The 23,246-nt window shown below is 49.9% G+C and overlaps 1 protein-coding gene across 1 annotated transcript in view; it reads left to right on the top strand.

The window, feature by feature from the left end:
* Positions 1-23,246, top strand: part of EPAS1 (endothelial PAS domain protein 1) — an 82,453-nt gene that overhangs the window by 23,945 nt on the left and 35,262 nt on the right. Inside the window, exon 2 of the mRNA XM_008699825.2 lies at positions 22,574-22,764. Coding sequence (XP_008698047.1) covers positions 22,574-22,764 — 191 coding nt within the window. The remainder of the gene's footprint in view (positions 1-22,573; positions 22,765-23,246) is intronic.

Here is a 23,246-nt window from a genome sequence, read left to right as displayed (position 1 = left end):
TGTACGCATCTGCCTCGTATCTCTGACACGAGAGGGCATAAGCATCTGTGGTGTGTTTGCGTGGATGTATTCTTTTCAAGTGATGGGTGACGTCGTATTTCAGATCTGAACTGGACATGTGATGGGGTTGAGGGGAAGATTGGAGTGAGGTCACAAGGACAGGGTTGAAAAGAACATCACTAGGGAAGGTGTATGTGTGTCGGAGGTGGGGAAAATAACCCTGAGAACAGACTGGTGCAGGCCTGTCTGTGGCCAAACCAGGAAGCTGTTACAGGGAGCATTTATATTTTTACCTTCAAGGGCCTTCCTGGGTTCTGCCTTCTGGGTTGTTTTGAGAAGAAAGACTTTCTGGTACTTGACCATCTCCACCTTGGAGATCTCCTTCATAGAGGAAAAAGAAAACTCACATTTCTCTGCACATTTCTAATGCCCATGTTTTATCCGAACATGCTTGCAATCATGCTTTTTTTTTTTTTTCTTTTTTAATAAGACCTCCTTTGTAACCTAACTGGCAAAAGGAGGAAGAAAACTTCACCCAATAATATGTCTGGAGACAAGAAAGCTTTCCAAGATGCTGAATGGGTCTTCAATGAAACCAAAGGGGACTGGAAGTCAGTTTCATGTAAATAAAGAACGGTGACCACGTTGGCCATTGAAAGCCACTGGGTATGGCCATCTATTTCACAAATGAAATAGATCAACAAGAACAGATCATTTAATGGTTAAAAACTTGAACATCGACCCCAAAGGGGAAAAAAAAAAGAGGTTCCTTCACAACATCGCCTGTCCTGGCTAAATAGTATACGTACTTTGAGCAGTCCATCTTGGTTTGGGAATAGCATGTAGATGTCGGGAGCACAAGAAAAGGAAAGACATCATCTGTGCCCATTTTGGCTGTGATGACGCCCCTTGGTGGGCAAGACTGGAGCTGGTTAGAATGAAAACTGGTCATCTTTGGGCAACTCCTGGATGCCAAGACAGTAAGGTTTAAAGCCATGTATTAAAAGCAGCTATGTAAGTGGGAAGCTGACTGCACCTTATAAAAGGCTTAACAGGAGAGGCAGAGTCCTCTGTTTGGAGCCTGTTTCATTAAATGTCAAGGGTAGGGAAATTCAAAACCAGTGAATGTTCCTGCTCTGCACTGAAAATGGATTTGGCTGGAGCCAGTCTCACAGCCGGCACGAGCCATACTTCTGTCCTGTTCAGTGTGGCTACAGACTTCAGCTATGGTACTGGGCTGGGAAGTTCCCAATCAACAGCGATTGTTTAATATTTAGGTATGGTCTATAGCTCGTTTAACATTGAAAGAGAGGAAAACAGGTCTAGTTTATCTTTTGTGGACCTGAACTTCCCAGGTGGAGCAGAAAAGTCCCCTAAGGACAGGCTCCTGGGAAGAGCCCCCCTCCCTACTCAAGTGCTGAGAAGAAGGCTCCCTGAGGTCTGATGGCCCATTGCTCTCCAGTGGGCAGTGGTTCAGGATGCGTGAGGTCAGAGTCTTGGATGAGAAAAGGTTTTAAAAGGCATTATTGTTATATAAGAATATTTGTGTCTTTTTAAATTTTTCACATAGTTATTTTTTGGAGGGAAAGCAATTTTGCTCCATCCACTGGAGATGGGAGAGGAGCATGAACTCTGCTAATGTGGGTGTTTCCTTGGGGCTGAGAGACTGGGGGAGACACCAGAGGTGTGAACCTTCATGGGAAAACCCCTAGTACTTTCAGTGTAAGAATGACCAGGAAGCCGGTGAAGGGGACCCAGTCTGTGGCAACCTCCTGGCAGTTCAACTGAGAATCGAGGCACATTGGGTCAGTAGAGGTTACTTGTAGGGTAGGTGCCGAGCCTTCACGTTGCTCGGCAGGAGCACGCTGGCCAGTGGGCCAGTGCTATCAGGCAAGCGAGGGAGGCCACATTCACCCCCATTTTCTCTGCGCCTGCCACCGGCTGCAGGCAAACTCCACTGGGATGTGCACCTTCACTTCCAGTAGGTTTTATGTGCATTCATCCATGGCTGCTGCATAGCTGAGAAATTTGGTGAAAAACTTGAAATTCCATTGCCATGATGGTTTGTGGAATTCGTGTTAGGGCTTTTTGCTTTTGGAAACAAGGATACAAAATATAGAAGCAATAGAAAGCTATAAATATGAGGGTAGTGAACACTCCTCACTCCTGCCCCATTTACATTCTGAACAGAGAAAATAACACTGAGCTGTAGTGCTTACTTCCTGCAAAGAAAACTGTAATTATGGGGCCCAGTTAGTCTTCCTAAGCGGCAGCCTCAGAGTGAAGCATGGACGCTGTTTTGAATATTTGAGAAAAAGAGTGGCGTTCGCTATGAAAGGGAATGACCCTATGCTGCTGGGATTGGGGCAGTTCTCTCCAGCCTCAGTTGCCCCAGGGATAGCCCTGTGCCCTCTCCTGTGTGGGTGTGGGAAACCTCCAAATCCAGCATCAGTACCCACTCTCCCTCCAGTAGGGGACCAATTTATGCTCCTGGAAGACACTTTCACTTAAGCCTCCAGTCTTAGCTGCCTACTTAATATTAAGGGAAATAAGACATCTTGGAGTAGCAAGTAGCTTAAGGATGTGGGCCAGCATGAAGTCTTCTGCACAGAGTGAAAGAATAGGGGAATGAAATCCACGAATAAGCTGCAGAAAGGAGCGGCTGGATCACCTGCCTGGAGGGCGAACCTCCCATAGGACTTCATGGTTGTGCAAGACTTGTGCAATGTTTGGCCAGGGTGGAGAGGCCTTGGCAAAGGCATTTGCACTCCTGATAGATGCCTAGATCCTCCGTGGGGAGAACAGGTATGAGAAGTTCTGCACGGCATTCTAGGAGGAAGAAATTGATCACCTTATCTAGCCTAGCACACTTTATCTGTATTTTGTTGGAGGTTTTTTGGTTTTGGGTTTTTTTCCCCCCATAAACACCCTCTGTAGGGTAAGCAGTGGCCTAGAGACCCTGGAGGGTTAGAGAGGAGACACCTTTGTTCCTGCCCACTCAAGCTCCAGTCCAGTGCAGGTGGTCACAGTCAAGGCAGGAAATGGTAAATGCCATGCTGGGGAGGTAGGGGGAGTGGCTCTAGGACTTCTGGACGGTTCTGGAGTGGCAGTCACGCTTAGGCCCTGGAGCCAGATAGCCTGCGCTCGCGTCCTGGCTTGGCTGCTTATTAGCAAAGGCATCTTGGCTAAGTTGCTTAAGCGCTCCCTACCTCTGTTTCCTCATCGGCAAGATGGGGGTCATTCTACTAGTACCTGTGTCAGAGGGTGTGTCTTAGTGGCTCATAAAGTTGGTCTTAGCTCCAGTAGGGGTTGTGCCCCTTGAGTCAGTGAATGATGCCCTCCAGGCCTCAATTTCCCCATCTGTACATTGAAGGGACCGGATCGGACTGGATAAATGCTAACTTTGTGTGTACTCTAAAATGCTATTGTTCTGTGACTGAGCATATATTCAGTGCCTGCTGTGTGTGATTCCCAGTACGGTGCTGAGTGAGGTGGCAAAGAGCAAAAGTAGAATCTTTGGCCCCGGCCCTCAAGGAGCTATCATCTCAGTGAGGCGAGGACACTAAGATTCAGGAGACTATTAGGGAGTGAGAGAGCATTAGAAATTTAAATTTTGGTGCTATGGGCGTTAAGAAAATAGGAGCAGGGAGTATAGAGGGGACCAGAGCAGTCAGGAGATTTGTAGCAGCCATAAATCCAACAGAGAGGACCACAGAAGCTGTAGACAGGAGCTCCGGCTTGTTTACCGAACCCCAGCAGTCTTCAGCTTGGAACATGGCATTCATATTTAAAGCAGAACAGCAGCAAAACCACAGTTCCGGTTCGTATTTAGGATGGAGACGGGACAAAGTCTATAAAACTCCTCGTGCAAAGCACCAGGAGGGACGGAAACTCTATGGAGTCTCACCCTGGTTTTCCAGGTCTTCTTGGACAATCATTCCAGTAGAACGTAGCGCCTGGCCCAAAGCAGGCACAGAACAACCATGTGGGAAAGCCCAGTGCGCTGGCCTCCGCGGCTCAGAGCAGCCCGGGCGTCGTCGTGGTGGTATTCTCAGCCCCTCCACTAGAGGGCGGTGCACAGGGGCTGCCCCGCAGAGCCCTCCAGCCACAGCTTTGCCAGAGCTCAGGGTTGCCTCGGGCCTCCTGAGCCATGCTTATCAGAGATGAGGCTTCCTGGTCCCTGAGAGTTTGCCACCTCAGGGGCTACCTGTCCTCTCTCCCCAGCAGCGTTGGAACTTAGGTTTTGAGAAGACTCGGCAACAGCCTCAAATTTCTCCTGCAGCCTGACTATCCCACAGTTCCTCAAGGTAGAAACACAGATGGGGCCATAAGTGACCCTGGCCTAACACAGGTCACAAGAGACTTAACAATACTTGGCAGAGACTGCCACGTGACAAAAGAGCAGTGTAGACAGTAAGCGAGGTCACCTCGGCCAGGGAATGGGGGACACCTCCTGGAAGGGGTGAGCTGAGGGCTTGATTGGGCCTTGAAGGATGTGTGGAGAGAGACCAGCGGATAAGATGGGTAGAGGCATCGGGTATTTGTATTCCTCCCTCCTCATACCCCCACACTTCCTCCTCACTAACCAAACACGGGAGGTGGCAGGGCCTCCTATGGCAGGTAGCGTTTCGTCCTGGGGCCGGGATATGAGTGGAAATTACAGATGAGCTGTAAGGACGAACTCCCTGGCCTCAACCAGTCTCGGAGAATTCCTGCTTATCCCCCAAGCAGTCAGTGATGGCGTGGCTTGATAGGGCAGTTCGTGACATCCTGGCTTCAGAAGAGCAGACCACAAACCCTCACACAGCTTTCTGCTGAATTTCCTTCACAGTAAAAACCCAGAAATCTTAGTAATAACTGTCAGTACAATTTATTTACGTAGCATCCTCTGTGAAGGCACAAGCAGGGGTCATATTTGCCATCAGAACACATGTCCACACAAGCACCCACAAAGGTAGGGAGGACAGATGGGGTCACGGAGGTTCAGAAGAAGGAAAGGTACAGTGACCCGGCCTTATAACCTTTCAGAGAAAATCAGAGATGAAAAATGTTCAGAACTTGAGCCTGCCCCCCAGGCCCATATGCTAAGCACCTTTCTTCTCTCCCAAATTTTACCCTTGGCTCATCTGCTCCCCCCCTTCCTTTCATAAAAAAAAAAGTTCTCTTTTCCCAAATAAGCAAAATGGAATCAAACTTTGCAACCCCAAATGTATGAAGTAAACATTATTCCTAATGAGCCTCTGGGAAAGTGCTCACCTTTGAACTTGGCCAAAGATTATGGAGGAAAGAAAAAGTCTTAAGAGCTTGATAGAGTGTTAGAGCTTCCTGGATTTTTTAAGTTAAGTCACATAGTACATTTCTTTTCCTTAATAAGGGCAGCTCCAGAAATCCTTCCTGGATGATTAGACCATGTCCAAAAGTGGAGACCTCTGGTTGGTCCCTAATGCTGGTTTGGGGATCGTCATCTGGGTACTAGGCAACAACAGGACAGGAGGTGCTCTTTCTAGAATGCTCCTACTTTCTGACTCAGCCCCGACTCTCTGGATCCTTGCAAGGCAGGAGAGGAACATGTAGGCTAGCCTGAAGACCAGGAAGATGCTCAAGGGAAGCTGGGACCTCAAAGGCAGTAGGACTGAGGAGCCCTCCCTCTGTGGCAAGCTCCCCCCTCCCTGGAGGTTTGCGTGTTGACTGGCCTGTGCTCATCTCTATTTCTATCTCTGAGAAATAGAATAGTAAGATTTTCATTAAAAACAAAAACAAAAACCTTTCCTAAAGATAAAAGCATAAAGATAAAAGATAAAAAGATCTGTATAGTCTCTGCCTGCCTTCTGTGGACTGTTACACATTTTGATTTCTCCAACCATCCCCGCCCCCAGCCGAGAAGTTTACGTACAGGCATCAAGATGAATCCTACGCAGAATGACTTAAATCCAACTAAGAATCTGTAACTGCTGACCGTTTTGGTTGAGGTCCCAGGATATGTGTGATGCCCCGTGTTTGTTGTAACACATAGAAAAAGCAGGAATATGTTCCTTGTTTCTGTTTCCTTGAACCTGTTGGTTCAAGTTTGCATCTTAATGCTTTTGCTCGTGAGAGAGTCAGACAAGCTCTGTGCTCCACACTCCTTTGATGTGAACTGCACTGGGTGCTCCCATTCCCACAGAAATCTGGGGTGAGATGCTTCGTGGAATCCAGAAGTGTGGATGGCCATTTCCTGAGCGGTGACTGCCTCGAATCCCCACACACAAAGCTAGGCCCACAGAGATGTTTAGCGTGCCGCCCTGAACCGACCGGGTCCCACGCACAGGTTGTCTCCTCTCCAACACCTGTGTAGGGCAGCTTGCTTTTTAAATGAGCCGTCCCGCAAAGAGCAGTTCCCTGGTGGCCTTGGGGTTTGTCGGAGGTTCTCTGGAATTGGCAACTTAGCTGTGACCTCAGAAGTCTTGGCTCCGGCAAGGCAAAGTCTTTGCACTAAAACAGGCTCAGTGCCCATGGAGATAATCACCTCTTGTAATATCCACACAATCATCTCATTGTCAAAGCACAAGGAATGCAAAAAATAGAAGAAATGCCACAACAGGGTTGCCCCATGGTCCAGCTAACCCAGGATTCTGCTCTGGCTGAGGGCACCTTGGGACACCTTGGGAGGGACGGTCCCACCCATTGTTCTCGAAGGCCTGTGCTCCTAAACCTGAGCCAAGTCCCTCTTTATTAGACCCCACCGTGCCTAATTCTGCCCCATCTTCTCGGGGCCCGTTCACCGCTTCTTTGTCGTGGTTAACTCCTGTTTGTCCTTCCAGTCTCCCTGAGAAGGCCCCCCGTAAGGCTCCCTTCTCCCTGCAGAGCACTCGCTGCGGACTTGCGCAGCAAAAGCTTCAGAACCGCGCAGCGCACGGTGTGTGTCAGACACGGTTCTAAGCTACATGGATGTGTGTTAGTCTGCACAAGAGCTCAAGGAGGCTGTGACTTTTAGAGCAACTGTTTCCTGGGACCTGAGGTTTAGAGAAACCTGAGGAGCTCTTGCTGGGTCACAGAGGGGGTGTCTGAGCCCCACAGCCCAGCCAGTCCATCTGGCCCCGCGCCCTGGTTTGCTTGTCTGTCTCCCACACTAGCCTGTCCAGCTTGTTGAGAGACCTGTCTTTCCTTCTGAATCCCTGGTGCCTGACACAGAGTGGACACTCCGTAAATGTTCAATCAATGAAAGCTAAAGCTCGCCAGATATAAACAGTAGATTACATTTGGAATTTAAATTCCAAAGAGCCACACTTCTTTCGAAAATGCTAAAATGCAAAGGAGCACTTGCCCTTTTAGCTAAGTCCTCTGGTTGCTTTAGAACCTTCTTCTAGGTGCTACAGGGTTGTGGGGTGTGACCGACAGCAGTGGGTATAGGACCAATGGGTTTGTCACAATCTCTAAGGCAATCAGAAGTCACTCCAAGAAAGCAAAGCTGCATCTGGTACTTAAAAAAATAATGAAGAGAAACAAGGAAGCAGGAGGACAGAAAAGAGCATCTCTTGATTCTGGAGAAAGAGGCCTTTTCCTTCTACACACTGGCAGCCCAGTTGAGAGTGTCCCAGGCGTGGCTGGGAGACACTCGTGAGAGCCACTGAGGTCACAAACCTCCACTTGGGTCTCCCCTTACTAGGGCTAATCTTCTAAAGCGTTTAATCGAACACTGTAGGCCTCTGAGGTTCAGGGACTCTAGGGCTGTTTTTTTCCCTGGGCTTAAAGTCTTTCTCTGCTGCTGACTCATATGTTAATTATCGCTTTCCACAAAGTAGAATTAACAGTGCTACCGCACTCGCCCGCCTGGGTGTTATACAACCATTGTATCTGCCCCAGTGGAACGGAGTCTGCAGGACAGCTGCGGTGTGGCCAACGGGCCCTTCTTGAGCATTCAGGGCAACAGGCATCAGAAACACAGAAGGCAGCCTTGGCTTTTTAGAGTCACTGCGGAAGAGGCTGCTGGGGGCTCTGCTCCACCCAGGAAACAGGGGGTTAACTGCCCAGTCTTTTGCCCGAAAGTGTGGCCAAGAGTTTCAGTTCGCTGTCACCTGTCAGCGTTAATGGACAGAACTGGTGTTTCACAGAAAAAATATCAAATTGTTTTCTCTTTGACTGCTGGGCTGGATAATGAAGTACAAATGACATTATCTCTAATAAAAGTGATCTGCAGAAATCACTGATAAAATATCAGTAGCAGAGATTTGCCATTAGCAGGTTAGCCAGATAAGGGAAGCAGCTGGATTCTATTAACCCCCTCCTGGTCTGGTGTGTGTGTGTTGAGGGGGTGGGATTGAGGTTTGGAGACTAGATTTTTAAACACTGAAATTCAGGCTAATGGAGAGTGTTTATTCCAAAGTGTGGGTCATTCTCGAACCCTACTTGCTGACCTTTAGGGTTGTCATTGGGTTTGTAATTTGGTGTTTATCTCTTAGGATTTTTGCCTTTAGAAACTTTTGGGGGGGGGTGCCTGGCCCATTTTCTACTTCCATGTTCTATGACTGAACGGGTGGAACCCTGGCCAAGCCCTGGCATCTTCCTTGTTGGAAATCTGACTCCAAGAAGGGCGTCTGTCCATGTGACATGAAGGCTTTGGGTGATGGGTGGTGCTGGGCAGCAGAGTGCTCTGTTGTGTCAAGGAGCTGGGATCAGAGGCAGAAACCCCGCCAAGTCTCATCTGGTGGGGAGAAGAGGGGGCCACCCCTGTCTGGGCTTGTACACCGTCAGTGAAAGCTGAGCGGCTTCTGGCTCACTGAACACCCCCTGTGATGGGGACCGCAGGCTCAGCCAGCACTTCTGTATGAAAACATCCCTAGGGTATGAGAACCTGTTTCCTGGGACTGAGGAGTCATCGAATGTTAGGTAACCCAGTGAGGAGGACAGCCACGGTCACTCCTCTTGATTAACCTGCTTTCTACTCAGCACCAAATCATCCTAACTCCACAGTCCTAATCCTATAGCTGGAGGACCCAGCTGCTTTGGCCTTCACTCCTGCTCGCCATGCTGTATCTGAAAGAGATGAAACTGTTATTTGGGGGGTAAGGTCCAGTGCCAGGCTCTGTGGACGGAAGAACTTGGACATTTGCCTCTGCCCTCAGAGAAGACCCATACGATAAGGCACAGTAAGCTGATGCTACCTCACGGGTAAGTGGTGTTGATCAGTTCTCCAGGTGTCCCTCCAGGACAGGGCGGGGGATCAGTGTGCACTGTGCAGAGAGATCAGAAAAACCTCTGTGGAAGTGGTGGCTCTGAAAGGACAGGGTTTGGAGCATAGGAGAGGAAAGATCACATTTCAGGTGGAAAAAGTTAACTGGGTGGCAGAGAGGGGGCTGGGTTATGGGGTCGGTGTGAAGTGTGGTCTGGCTGGAGCAGGTAGGGTGCTGCTGGCTTTTGGGAATGAAGAGGCCTTGAGGGACATCTAAAGCTTGGGCTTCATCATGAGGGCAAGAGGGAGCCACTCCCGTTTTTAAATAGGGCAGTGACATGCTGAAATGGTCTGGGGGCAAGAGGGGTGGATTGGTGAGCTGTTCCTTTCCCTGAGGTCTGGCTGGAATTGTAGGCTTCTTGATCAGGGAGCAAGGGGACACAGCTAGAAGATGGGGGCTAAAGTCTGTGAAGATAAACAAGACACCACTGGAGCCAGAGGAGGCGTGTGCCCTTGCTGAAGTTTGCTTTTCGTCCCATGGGGTAGCGTTTATGAGTTACTGTTCAGCGAGAATGCCAAGGCTCCAGCCCGTGGTGGCCCACGAGTTGCTGCCATATTTAGAGCTCCTCATAAAGGGACTCGTTTCCCCTGGCATAACTGCCCAGAAAGACGGGTTCTCATACTTGCTGTCCAGTGCGGCAAAAGCACAGCCAGCAGAAGAGGGATCCAGGCTGGGCTCTGCACTGCCCATCCCCTGGCTCCTCGGACACGAGCTCGTCAGTGGGGTAGGCAGCTATGCCATCATCTTACTTTAGTTACCAGTCCTTTTGTTGTTGAAAGCCCTCCTCTGTGCTTGGCACCTTGTGGATGCTTGACAGTGTGGAATGAATGCATCCCCACCACTCTGACTTTTCCAGCCTTGTGAACTGCTCCAGCCTGTCTCCTGACTCCTGGCCACCAGCCCCCCCCCCCATTTCTTGAGCAGTATCTTTGTCCTTGTCTCCTGCCCCCCGATTGCCCACACACACACCCCCGCCCCATACCTGAGCCTCCTTCACACCCCACCTCCAGCACCCAGCTCTCCCTGAATTGTTCAGCCCTGTGGACTTTCTCCTGGCACACTCGCACCGCAGCGGCTGACTGCCAGGCCAGCCCTGCTGCACTTGACTGTGCCCTTAGCCGCAAGCTCCCCAAGGCCAGGAGTCGTCATTCCAATCTGCATGCTACTGCTCCCAGCCTGAGCGCACAGAGAGGGGTTCAGAAATACTTGCTGAGTGAGTGGAGAGGAAAGGCTGTTGCTGGGGAGAACAACCCCATTTCCCAAATTGCTCAAGATCATCATTTGAGAGCTTGATAGTAACTTGGGGAAGACTTTGGCATTTCCCGTGGCTTTTGATGACTTCTCTACAAAGGAATGGAATGTAGCTTCCACAATGTGCAGGAACGTTTCCCTTCTCATCATAGTATGACTAGGACAGGCAGAATGGGAGAAAGCAAGGCCTGGCACTTGGCCATGAATCAGATCCCACAGCTCTGGACACGTGACCATGTAACCGACTGAAAATCGGAGGAAGCCTAGGACAGAAAGGGTCTCTGAGATTTTCTTTGGGTTCCCCTCCCTCTCCTTCCCCTCCCCTTGTCTTTGCTTGCTTTCTTTTAAGTAGGGAAGAGAGAAGGGGTTATGGGTTGGGGGGGGGAGAAAGTGAGAGATTCTGTCTCCCCACCATCTCCCCTTGCTGTTTTGAAATACTTTAAATACCAGGCACCAGAAGTCTTGGGTCAAATTGGGATTAGTCCTGGGTCTTTTACTGTTAGCATACGATCAAGCATCAATCCCTATTCAAAGACTAAACAGATGTTCTTTGCTTTGAAATTAATGTGCCTGGAATAAAGAGGAGAGAACTGACCCTTAAAATCCTATTCTATAGATGAAAAGAGTTTGCGATGACGACCATCTCCTCCAGTTAGGGCTTTCTAAATGTTTTCACCCAGTGTGTGTGACGTCACTGCCAGGGGAATTTCTGCCCCCTCCTTCCTGAAGCTACCCAGCGCTGGCCCTGGAGGCGGCCCCGTTCTGTGTTCTCATGACACAGGAATTATTTTTGGCATCGCACGTATTTTCTCTAACGTTCTTGCCCGCCCCCTCCCCTCGGTTGCCTTTTGAGGAGCAGTTGTTTGGGCAATGCCATGCAGATCGGGGGTTAACTTCATTCAGCGTGGCGAAGAGGGGGGAGTGGGAGAGAGGACTGCTGCCTTTGCCTCCTCTGCGGCCCCCAGCCCCTCTCCCTGGCTCATGAAAGAGCCTGCTTTGACTAGGCTCTGTGCTCACCATTCATCCCCTTTGCAGCGAGCCGAGGGGATATCTAGAGGTGACGCTGGGGGCTGCACCTCGGGGATGGCATCTTAATGACTCGATTTGGCGGGCATTAGAACAGTCCCATTCAGAGTGAGTTCACTCCCTGTGCAGTTGGCTCTCTCAGCCCCTGTCCATAGATGTTCTCTTGTTCACACTGCATGAGGAAATGGAGGTTTCCAAGTGGGAAGCAGGCTTCCCGGCGCTTTAACTCTTCAGTGAAGGGAAGAGGAGCTGCCGAGCACTAACTAAAATCTCAGCAGGCCCAGCTGCAGCTCCTAGGAGAGGCAAGGCCCTGGGGCTGGGGGTGGAGGCCAGGGCAGCTGGGATCACTTTTGCTTTTGGCCCCGAGACGGAAAGGAGAGAGGAGTAAAGGGCATGCCTGAATTGTCCTTACAATCAGTTAGCAAATATTTACCCAGTTTGTCTGCCCTGGGCCAAGGTCCCGCGAAGGATGCACAGAAGTCAATGTTGTGTCTGTGCCCCCCTCCCTGCAAAACACCAAGGTACTTATGGTCCAGTTATAGCAGCGGGACGTTGGCTTAGAAAAGCCAGCAAGACAGGGAGGCCTTTAATGAGGGCCAGTGAGTAATGTGGGCAGGAAGTGAGGGTTGCTGGGGAAGCATCTGTGGGTAGCAGGGCTTGGACCGGCCCCGAGGGAAGGAGTTTTAAGAAATAAGAGGGGGTGAGATGATGCGGGTAGGGAGGGCCCAAAGGAGGACAGGGACATCCACATGGGACTAAGTGGAAGAAACCATAAGGAAATAGAAAAAGAGAGGAAGATTCCTCCTGGCAGAAGAGAAGATCTGGCCTGTTAGACTTCAGATGGCTTTGGCTAAGGATGGCATCAGGGTAGCACTGACCCTGTCACCGATGAACTCTCCATTGTGTTCCGGGGTGCAGCCACAGACCGGCGGAATCAGCATCATCTGGGAGGTTATTAGAAATGCAGATTCTCAGGCCCCAGCCCACATCTACCGACTCAGAAACTGTAATCGGATCTTAGCGTGATTTGTGTGCAAAGTCAAGTTTGAGAAGTGCTGGTCTGTGCAGCTCTAGTTCAGACCCCAGATTTCAAAGAGTGGGAAACACGCATACACACACACATACATACAGATATCTTTGAGTGTCTCTCTGTGCTATGGCTCTTCCTGGATGGAAACCTTCTATTCTGACTGAGAATTGGATTTGAATTCTTATCAAAGACCTAGAACAGTGAGAGACTTTGAGGAATTCACAGAACAGAAACCATTTAAGTGGTTTTTATCCAATGTCTCCCATCTGTGCCACTTGGAACTATTTATGCTTTGAAGGACACCAAAGAACAGTTAATGGGTCCTTTCCCTCGGGAATGTGTGCTCTCGTCGGGGAGACAAATGCTCCGGAAGGGAAATAAGTAGAGAATAACTAACTGGGCTGGCTCATACAGTGTGGAAATGCTGAAGCAGGATGTGCAGAAGTCTGCAGAAGTGAGGCCTTCCTGGAGAAAAGGGGCTGCGGGAGGCCCTGAAGGATGGGGATCTGTTAGCCAGGCCCGGTGAATGGAGGGCATGGGCTTCAGGTGGGACATGGGATGTGGGAGACCAAGGGCTTTAGAGGCCGGGGGCAGGTAGGCGGAGGCGGCTGGGGTAGGTTGCTCCTACCTTCCTTTCTCTGGATTCGCTGCATGCTGGCGAATCTCTACATCTCGTCTCAAGCACTTTTCTCTTGGTTTTTCTGCTGAGGAATTTCTCCCGTTTTCCTAGCTGAGCAGTGGGACAGGATCAGGGCGGCTGCACGTGCCAAGTGGCTTGAGCCCACACCACAGATCGTGCTGTTGGAGGCCTGCGGGATCCCAGGGGAAGAAGGCTGCAGATGGATAGGAGCTTTAGAGAAAAGCCCTCGAGTGTGGGGAAAGAGCCCCAGACCCAGAGAAGTGGCGGCAAGGAAAATAGCGTGGGAAGCAGACATGTTGTGGTGTATGCAAATAATCATTGTGTGTGTAGAAACAGATATCATTTATATGGTATACCACATTAAAAATTTTTTAATTAAAAAAAATTGGCCTAGTGAGAATGAAACACTTTACCTGTGGCATCGCAGACTCTGAAAGCAAAGGAAGAACTTTTTTTTTTTTTTTTTAGACAAACATCTCCAAGCAGAGAAAATCTATCCCACTGGGCCTGTTTCATCAATGGAAGGGCTGACCTAGGGCAAGAGGGTGACCAGGATGTCCCCTTTGCTGCTTCCCAGAGCAAGGATTCATCCAATTAAGTATCCTTAGAGGGATTCACCCCCAATACACCCAGCTCAGCTAAACCTTTTGAACTTACAAGAGGGATCTACTCATGGGCATTTCCCAGAAGGCTGCAATGTAATCAAGGGTAGAGGACTTATGGTCCAATGACAGGTTTGAGTGCTGGCTCCATCCCTGGGTGATACTGGGCATGTCACTTGACAACCTCGGGCTCTGTTTCCTTCTGTGCAGAATGCCTGCTTTACAGGATTGTTTCAGGATGAAATCGGAGGTCGGATGATGAGAGTCCTGTACAGCGGCAGGTACCATGTGTGGCCCTTTCCTCGCTGTGGCAGCGGGATGTCAGCTTGCTGAGGTCAGTTAGTCTCTTGGCTGGAGTCTGCACGGTGGAAGGGGTCGGGCAGGAGCAGGCATCAGAGGCCAGAGAGAGCAGTGGAGGGCCAGGCAGGTGCTCCCTGCAGCTGCTTGCTTTCCTCCCCTTTTCAGGGGTGCAGATGCCACCAAGCCTTCTCTGTCCCTGCACTGGATGTAGTAAGATTGAAGGAGATGGGTACTTTACTTTCACGGTGGGGAAAGAGTCTTGCTCACCAACAAGGGCCGCTGTCTTTACAGACCTGCAATTTCCAATTCCACCATCTCTCTTTGGGTGTGTTAATATGGATATGGCATGAGGGAAAGAGGAAGCCTAGGAGAACCTAGGTGACTGAGCAGGAAGAGAGGGAAAGTTGCTGAGAAGGTGTGCACATCCTGCTTTCTTTCCCTGCCCATCCCTCCACCCCGTACCTCCCTCTGCAGCCCTGCTCTGTAGTGGTGGTCGTCGACCGTGGTCCTGGAAACATTGTTCAACTCTCAGCTTTCAAGGGGCAGTCAGTGGGAGGCAGCTGTGGGGAGCTGGAAGCCAGCAGCGTCCATGTCATCTTTTATCATAAAAAAAAAAATTAGAGAGCAACACCTGCCGCACAGACTATAGTGTTGTTTATAACACCTAGGAACCATGAGTGAACAATAGTACACTGGGTTGTGATATGCCCACACGATAGGATATGGCTGGCTGTCGTGAAAATGTTAAAGAATTCTTGAAAATGTGATAAAATATTAAGCCATAAATCCAATGAAATATCAATTTGTTTTATTTATACCTTTCTGTACTTTTAAAATTGCTTACACTAAATGTGTATTACCCTTATCTTCACCAAAGCATTTTTTAAAAAGGAAATGATATAAGATAAGCAGCGTTTGAGGAGGGTAATGAATAACGAAGATCTGTTTGCAACTGTGTGACATGTCTGGTGCTGGTTGGCAGTGGGCTCTCCGTTCACGGGTCCTTGAAAACGAGCTCGGGGCTTTTGTCCCAGCTCCACACATTCCCATTGCCTTTCTGAGCTTCAGTTTTCCTCATCTCTAAAATGGGGATGTTGGTACCTGCTCTTTCCTATCCTGCTGGGTGAGATTTACAGACTGGCTCCTAAGTGCTGTGTCAGCTGTAGTGCTTGGTACAGGTGCAGAGTGGTGTCACTCCAAGAAAGAAAACCCTGCTAAGGCTTGGGCTCGGCGTGGTACCCGTTCCCCACAGTCACTCCTCTCCTCTCCTGGCCTTTCCCAGCGGGGCTGGGGACTGCACCTGTCCTCGGATTATATGAGGAGCTGGGTCATCTGGAGGCCCATGTGGGCTGTACCAGTGGGGCTGCTTGGTAATTAGGTGTGCTGCTCTTCTCTGAGGCTGCCTGGAGCCCAGAAGCCCACTAGATAAGCATCTCCAGTGGGCCCCAAGCAGAACTGACCATTAGAGAGCCATGTCGGGTGGGCCCCAGACATCACTGTCAGTTCTGAATGCAGTCCAGGCCCACTCTCCAGGGGCACAGACCATCCTCATGGGTCAGGGAGGCAGGGGCTTGGCCCCAGTGGAGGGGAGGTGGGGAAGTTGAGGTATGAGACGCTTTCCAGGATTCCTCCTTCCAGGAAGGGATGAGTGGAGACATTCACTCCTATTGTAGCCCTCACCCCTTATTTGTAAGCCCTTGTAAGCCCTTCTTTTAGGATTTTTGATGTATTAGTCTGTAGTATGTCTTATATCCCAGTGGGGCTTAGTCTGCTTCAGAGCAGAGCCCGTGCCCCTCACCAGAGATGTACATGTTGAATCAGATGGATGCTTTTTTCCCCCTCGTGAAGGTCTGTCTGATCTGCCTAGTTCCTCCTGAATTTCTTCTGTGTTGACTGGTTGACGTGGATGCCTTTACTCCCTCTGTAATAGATTCATGTGCTAATCACTACTGCCTTTGGACAAACATCAGAATTCACCCAGAAAGCTAGCCGCCAGAGTACCACCGGTTCTACGCATTTTTGCCACTCCTTTGGAATTGCCTGTAGAGCCGAAGACCATTCTTTGGAGTACCTTCAATTGTGGCAAGGCCTTATCTCGGAGGGCACATTTCATTCTTTCAAACAACTAACATCCATCCCCAGCCAAGTCTGGTGACTAAAGGAGGTGGGCAAACACGATAATATTGTTTGGGGTTGAAAACGAAGTGTGTTCTACAGAGTGTTATGACTGATTTTCTTGTGTGGCTCTGAAATTAAGTCTACGAGCCCTCCCAAAATACTTGGAGCAACGGTTAGTTTCAGAAATAGACCTGAGTGTCAGTCCTCTGAAGACATGTGATCCCAGGCATGGAAGCCCGTGGTTTAGAAGCCCTCCAGGTGATTCTGCTGGAGGCCAGAGTTGAGAATCACTGCTCTGCAAAAACAGGACCAATACCGCCAGAGGTTAATTGAGGATCTGATGAGATGGTCCGGGAAATGTGCCTCGCTCCAGGGCTACATAAATACCAGTTTCTTTTTCCTTCCACCAAAAACAAAAAAAAAACAGGAAACAAACCTTTTAACTTTAAGCTGACTGCAGTAGTGGTTCCCAGCCCTGGGTGCACATGGGAATCACATGGCAAGCTTTAAGATCCCCGATGCCCCGGCTGCACCCCAGCCCTATTAAATCAGACTCTGGGGGTAGGGGTACCAGCCAGGTGTCAGTCTGTAGGGTTCCTCTGGTGACTCAAGTGAGCAGCCGGGATTGAGACTCACCCGTGCTAGCTCTGCTCTGATAGCGTCCAGGCAGCTATCAATCCCTGGGTGTGGGGGCCCAGCCGTTCCTCCTGTTCTCTGGGACCCGATGCTGGTGGGTTCCCTCCCTTCGGGCAGCCCTTGTGCAGTGGCCATACAGCCTCACGGAAGAGTCACGAGACCCCCCTCCCGGTGACATTTGACGTTCATTTCCTCTACTCACACCCTCCTGTGAATTGGCACCAGCTTAGAATTTCACCACCAACCCGTAGACTGGTTCAGGCTGGCTTCATTAGCCTCAGTCTCCCCCTGCCTGCTGAAATCCATTCTGCTTGTAGGCCAGTTAACCTTATAGGGTTAACAGGGCTAGTGTCACGGTACCCTGGTGGCCCACAGGCATTAGGCACGGAGTCCCACTCCTGCTGAAGGTCAGGAGAGAATAGTTAATTAAGGAACCAGCCGCATTGGTGCAGCCGGAGACATCCTGGGGGCCCCCACACCAGGTTGTGTTCACCTGGAAGTCAGCAACCAGGATCGTCTTGACCAAGAGCTCACAATGGTTTGATTATTGACTTAAGCCAAGCCTGGAGCCATGACCCAGAAGAGAAGGAGACATTTGTAAGATAACAAAGCTCTGGACACAGAGGTCTTTGCTGGCTGAGTTGTGGCCTATACCCACTGGAGTTTGAGATCAGTTTTGCTTTCTCTTCTGACTAGCTGCCTGGTCCTTAAGGGGTTGCTTCCCCTTAGTCAGGATCAAATGTTTCAGAGTGTGAGTTTCCACCTTGGGGAGGGTAAGTATAAACTTATAGATATTAACACGTCAAAGAAAAGGACAGAATTGTGTTCCCCACCTGCAGTGTGGAGAGGAACGTTCCTACGGGCGGGACCTGCAGCCTTCAGGGAGTCACCTCGAGCACTCCCCCTCTCTCCACACCGCAGCCCCACAGTGATGGAGGCTGCTTCCCTCTCAGGCCCGCAGCACTGACCCCTGCTTCCTCCCGCACCCCATGCAAACTCCCATAGTGCCTCTTTATCCTACTGCTGAGTTTCCAGGTCTTTTTCCAAGCTGAGTGGGTACTCACTTAAGGACAGAGAATCTTTATATCGCTGTGGCCTTTTCAAATGTTAACCCTCCCCTTCTCCCCGTAGTGTCCGTGAGCATCCCATTCGTGGGCAAGTGTCTAACACGGCCTACAGCATGTCAAAGGTGTGCAATGAATAGCAGTTTCCTTGCTGCCAATGGGAAGATCTTTGATCTTGGACCCGGAAGAAGTCAGTTTGAGAAAATGCCCTTGATCAAGTTACTGAATCTCTCTAAATCTCTGCCTCCTCATCTATTAAGTGGGGATAATAGTTCCTATCCCTCGGGGTTGTTACAAGAAACAAATAAGTTAGCACATACAGGGGGGTAACGTGGATTCTGACCCTCAAGCGATGGAAGGGCGTTCTGTGTCCTTCTGGGATCAGCTGAAATCCTGCCTCCCTGGGTAGCTTTCCGTGACCTTGCTCAGACTGACTCGTTTCTTATCTTAACCATGTAGGCTGTTTATTGCCCAAACGTATTTCCGTGGTTAAAGGAGGTGTTTCAGGTTGTTGGCTCTCTATCAAGACTGCATAGCCCTCACAAGCAGGGTGCACTGTATCCGCTGTGCAGTTGCACGAGGCCCAGCAGGGAGTTCAGTCAATGCTTCTGGGTCTGCAGGAGGACACCGTTAGCCAGGGCCACACTGATGTTGTGTGTTCCATACAAATACTGTGCGGGACCACCCTGTGGTTGCAGGAGAGCCACCAAGAAAGACAGGAGTAGGCATTCTGTAGAAAGAGCAATTTGGAGTAAGAAATAAATTTGAGTCTTTTTCTGATGATTTGGAAAACTTAAACCCCTGTTTTACGAGAAACCAGAGAATTCTAATGTGCCGTGCCTGGAATTGTCATTGAAAAAAATTGCTGGTCTATTGCAGGTAGTTCTAAGACCTATCCAGGGAAAGAAAATCAAGTGCAGGTATTTTAGGAAATGAAGCCTTACTGGCCTAAGAAGGTTCAGCAATTTAACGCAAACTCGTCAAGATAGGCCTGACCCCCAGTTACACCTCCAGTCCTGGGACAGCGTTGATTTGACGATGAGGAACAGCTGTTATGGCCAAACTCTGAGTGTGACTGACACTCAGATTTGCCAGATGTCATGATTGTTTTCATCTGTGGAGAGCTTTCCAGTACGTCCAACCCTTGCACACTCATCTCCTTTGATCCTGACAAATAAGACATGGGTCTCTCCCATTTTACACACCAGGATATCGGGGCACTGAGAATGTATTTTCTTGCCCAAATCAGAAGGTTAGATAGCCTTGTGGCCAGTGTATCAAGCACACCAGTCCTCCTGACTTCTAGCCTCCTTTTCTACTTGCTAAGAGGCCCAACCTGTGGTAAACTGCGTGAGGACGTAGGCTGTGTATGCAGCAATTAGGAAGGTCTTACCTTCACACTTGGCATTAATTATGCTGCTTCTTCAGTGTTGCTAATTAAATGAGAGCAGTGTTACATATTTTTGTTCTTCCAGGAGTCAACATTAGACAGATATCTCTGGGCTGTGTCAAGGTTAACTAGATAATCTAATTAAAGTCATGCTAGCCCCAGAGTGCAACTGTAAAAACAAGGTAGCTAAAATGGAGCTCATGGCTTTTAAAACAAGAGGCTGCATGAGATTCTCAGTCTTTTTCTAAATGTTAAGATGTTGTGGTTTATTTCTTGCTAACACCGCTATCTCCTGGGGCTAAGCAGTGGAAAAAGTATTGGCCTAGGAAGAAATGGGTTCTAGCCCTCACTCTGCCCCTGATTAGCTGGATTGCCCTAGATGAGTAACGTCGCCTGGGCTGGCCTCAGTTTCCAGATCTGTGAAATGGGGGCAAGAGCAATGCCTGTCTTGCCCATCCACATGCAGGTTGTGAAGATGGACTTGGACACGGAGCACCCATGTGTCTCAGAACTTCTAAGTGTCTGCTCACTGACTGCATGCTCTCCAAGGCAAGCAGGCATTGACTTTGTGACCTGCGGCAAGTTACACATCACATTTGAGCCTCTGTTTCCACATGTGTAAATTGTGCCCTCAGCACCTGCCATATTGTCATTAGGATTATAATGTCATATATGTAAGGTCCTTGGTGTAGTGTTGAAGCACAAAGGCAGATGGGAACAAACGTCTGCATGGTGGAGGGAACACAGTAGGACCCAAGTCTCAAACGCCATTGCCAGACAGAGTATCAACTCCAGACTGCGTTCCCCACCCGCCCTGGCTCTTCCTCTCTGCCTTGTCTGTTCTTGCACTCCAAGGAAGGGGCAGTAGCAAAGGGAAACTGTGTGCCTGTAGACGTTGGCATTCATGTCACAGCCTGTGCTGGGGATCCTTTCTGCCCAGGATCACTTCTCTAGATGCCCTGATGACTAGTCATGTGCTGATGATGCTTTTGTCGGGGAGCACGAGTTGGTGCTAGAGAAAGAATCCAGCATCTCGGGGACGCTGGCTTTCCCTTACCTGCTGTCATGACAGACAGGCATGAAGTGTACAGTTTTAGTGTCCCGTCCCCTCCCAGCCTCCTTCCCTGTGCCAGGACATCTGCAAGCCTTGAACAACTGTTTTCACTCCCTCCAGGGTCAGAGGTCAAGATTCAAATGCAAATAGGGGGGACTCCTATACAAACTACTGTTAAAGCCTGGGATGTGGGAGCAAGCTGGTACCTAAGGACTGACTCTGAGAGAGTGCAGATGGTGGGGTACAGTCGGTATGGGCCAGGGTTCAGAGAATGGACGTGGGGGGAGCAGAGGAAACAGGAGTTCGGGAAAGGGAACAGCAAAGGAGAGGGGACAGGAGAAAACAGTTTTACCCATTTCACAGGTTTTCTGAAGGTTCTCTCTGCCCATCAACAGCCGCTGGATGTTCTCCCCACAGTCTGAGTGTATGACGTGCAGTCCATCCAGGGAGCTGGACGGTCTGTTCTTTAAACATGTTGTAAAGTGAAGCAGTGCCTCTGCCCCAAATCTTGAGGGGTTCGAGAGGCGCGTCAACATTCCGTGAATCCCCAAATACCAATCTTCTGGCCAGATAATAGGCTGCAAAACCAAACAGAAGGGGAAGTCGTGGCTGGCTTTGGAAATCTCAAAAGGGAGGACAGAGAGAGCGAGCTGGAGCTGGTTGGAGGAGGCCTTGAGAGCCGTGAATGGCATTGGACGGTTTATTAAAAAATATATTTAAAAAAAAACACAAAACTTGTTTATTAAACAAGAAATACAGGTTATTTATAGAAACACAAGAAAATACAGACAAGTACTTAAAAAAAAAAAAAAGAGTAATAATCCCCCCAGCCTCAGTGATGGATAAAAGCCTGGATTCTGGAACCCACCTGCCTGGTGTAAAGCCACTTCCCCACTAACCTGCGCGAGGGCTGCAGGTGAATTACCTCGCCTCTGTGCGTCTGTTTCTTCATCTGTCAATCAGGGATAACAATAATAGTACTTCCAGGGGCAGTTGTGAGAATTCCAGAAGCTAATGTAGTAGCTCCTGGAATACAGTAAGCACTATGTGTGTGACAGCTGGAAGAATGGTAGTTATTTTTATCTTACTCTATTTCTAGACTTTTTCCTATGTAGTCTATAAGAAGTATTGTGTAGAACACCTACGTTTCTATGAAAATAGGTTACTTTATACTCTTCAGTAACGTTTTTACTCTCATTTTTTTCATGGGCAGATTTGTTATTAGTATTAGCTAACATTGATTGCTTACAGTTGGGTAAACCCATGGTCAGGAGTTTACATAAATTATCCTATCCAATCCTCATACTCACTCTGTGGGATGAGTAACTATTATTACCATTCTACAGATGAGAAAACAGAGTCTGTGCAGTTTAAATAGTTGACGTGTACATAGCTGGCAAGCGGAGAAGTTAGAATTTCAATCCAGGCAGGCTGGCTTTTGAACTTGCCTGTGTTAGAACTTAACATAGCCTTTATGAGAAGATTTAGGATTTCTTTAAGATGTCCTGCAAGAGGCAGGTTTGGGTGTGCGTCATCTTTCCTTCTGTCCCGCAGAGAAGAGGAAAATGAGAGTGAGACAGGCTGCTAACTGACGCCAGGACGAGAGAGAAAACGTGTTCGCGCTCGTTCCTTTTTAACCCTTGCTGGCTGGGCTCTGTGGCACACCAAACTGACAGATGTCTGGCTGACTGTTTCTTCTTGGGCTTGGGCTCTAATGGCATTTCCAGTTTTTACTGTGGCGATCACTGTCTGATACAAAATGGGACCTAAAGTCCAGTCCTGGGCTCCATGTTTTCTAAGGGCATTTCATCCAGAAAGAGGGCCTTGAAGCAGTTTTTCAGTGTGTTTTCGAGGGCCTTTGACACAGCCACCCACGCAAGTGGCCACAGCCTCCTCCCACTTCCCTCGCCATCCCGGGGTCCCCACCCCAGTCCTCAGATAACCCGGGACCAAGTCCAGGCATTGCCAGTTGGTTAGTCGGCAAGTGTGCTCCAAACCCCCGCATGCGAAGCCCTGGTCTGGGCAGCACAGGAGTGCGAGAGGAGGCAGGCAGTCAGAAGCACAAACACACGCGAACGCAGGGCTGCCGGCGTACAGCAGAGCTGCGTGTGCTCGGACGACAGGTGTGAGCCGCATCAGCTCAGCGGGAGGGTCTGGCTGCACCAAGGGTTGGGGCCCTGGGGATGTCTTGACTAGGGGCATGAGAGGATGACAGTGACATTTCAGGGACTAACCCCTCCTCTCTGAATTCAGGAGTAGCTCGGAGAGGAGGAAGGAGAAGTCCCGGGATGCCGCCAGGTGCCGGCGGAGCAAGGAGACGGAGGTCTTCTACGAGCTGGCCCATGAGCTGCCCCTGCCGCACAGCGTGAGCTCCCACCTGGACAAAGCGTCCATCATGCGGCTGGCCATCAGCTTCCTGCGCACGCACAAGCTCCTGTCCTCAGGTGAGGCCGGCAGTCCCCCCGACCAGCGCGTGCTTACCCACGGGAGGCTCCCGGCAGTGCGGGAGCGGGGAGGCCCCCGGGAAGGCCTCTGCAGAACCTCTGTCTCCACGGAGGCCACCACTGGGGCTTCGTTCCTTCGTACGGAACCCCTCCTTTCCAGCGGTGACCTTTACAATGACTACGGCCACAGGGTGGAGAGCAGGGGCGGGACCGAGGGAGCGCATGGGCACCCAGAAGCTGAGGAGGGCAGCAAGGGCCGGGGGAGCAGGGGGCGCTTTCGCCAGCTCCCACTTGCCCAGCCGGCCTCCAGACCTGCACTCGCCTCCAGAGCGTATCTTTAGGAAGCACTTTCATGCTTACCTGCCAGCCACCTTCTCCAGAAGGACAGCAGTGTGCCCGTGCACTCTTTTCCCTCCTTACTAGCCAGCGTGCCAGACACATCGTGTGGTGTCTCTGCTCTTGGTTTCCTCGCCTGTAAAAAG

Source organism: Ursus maritimus, unplaced genomic scaffold (genome assembly GCF_017311325.1).
Source record: "Ursus maritimus isolate PB19 unplaced genomic scaffold, ASM1731132v1 scaffold_6, whole genome shotgun sequence".
Lineage (NCBI taxonomy): Eukaryota > Metazoa > Chordata > Mammalia > Carnivora > Ursidae > Ursus > Ursus maritimus.
The sequence above is the reverse complement of the archived record's forward strand: the minus strand, read 5'-3'. Positions and strand labels throughout refer to the sequence as shown.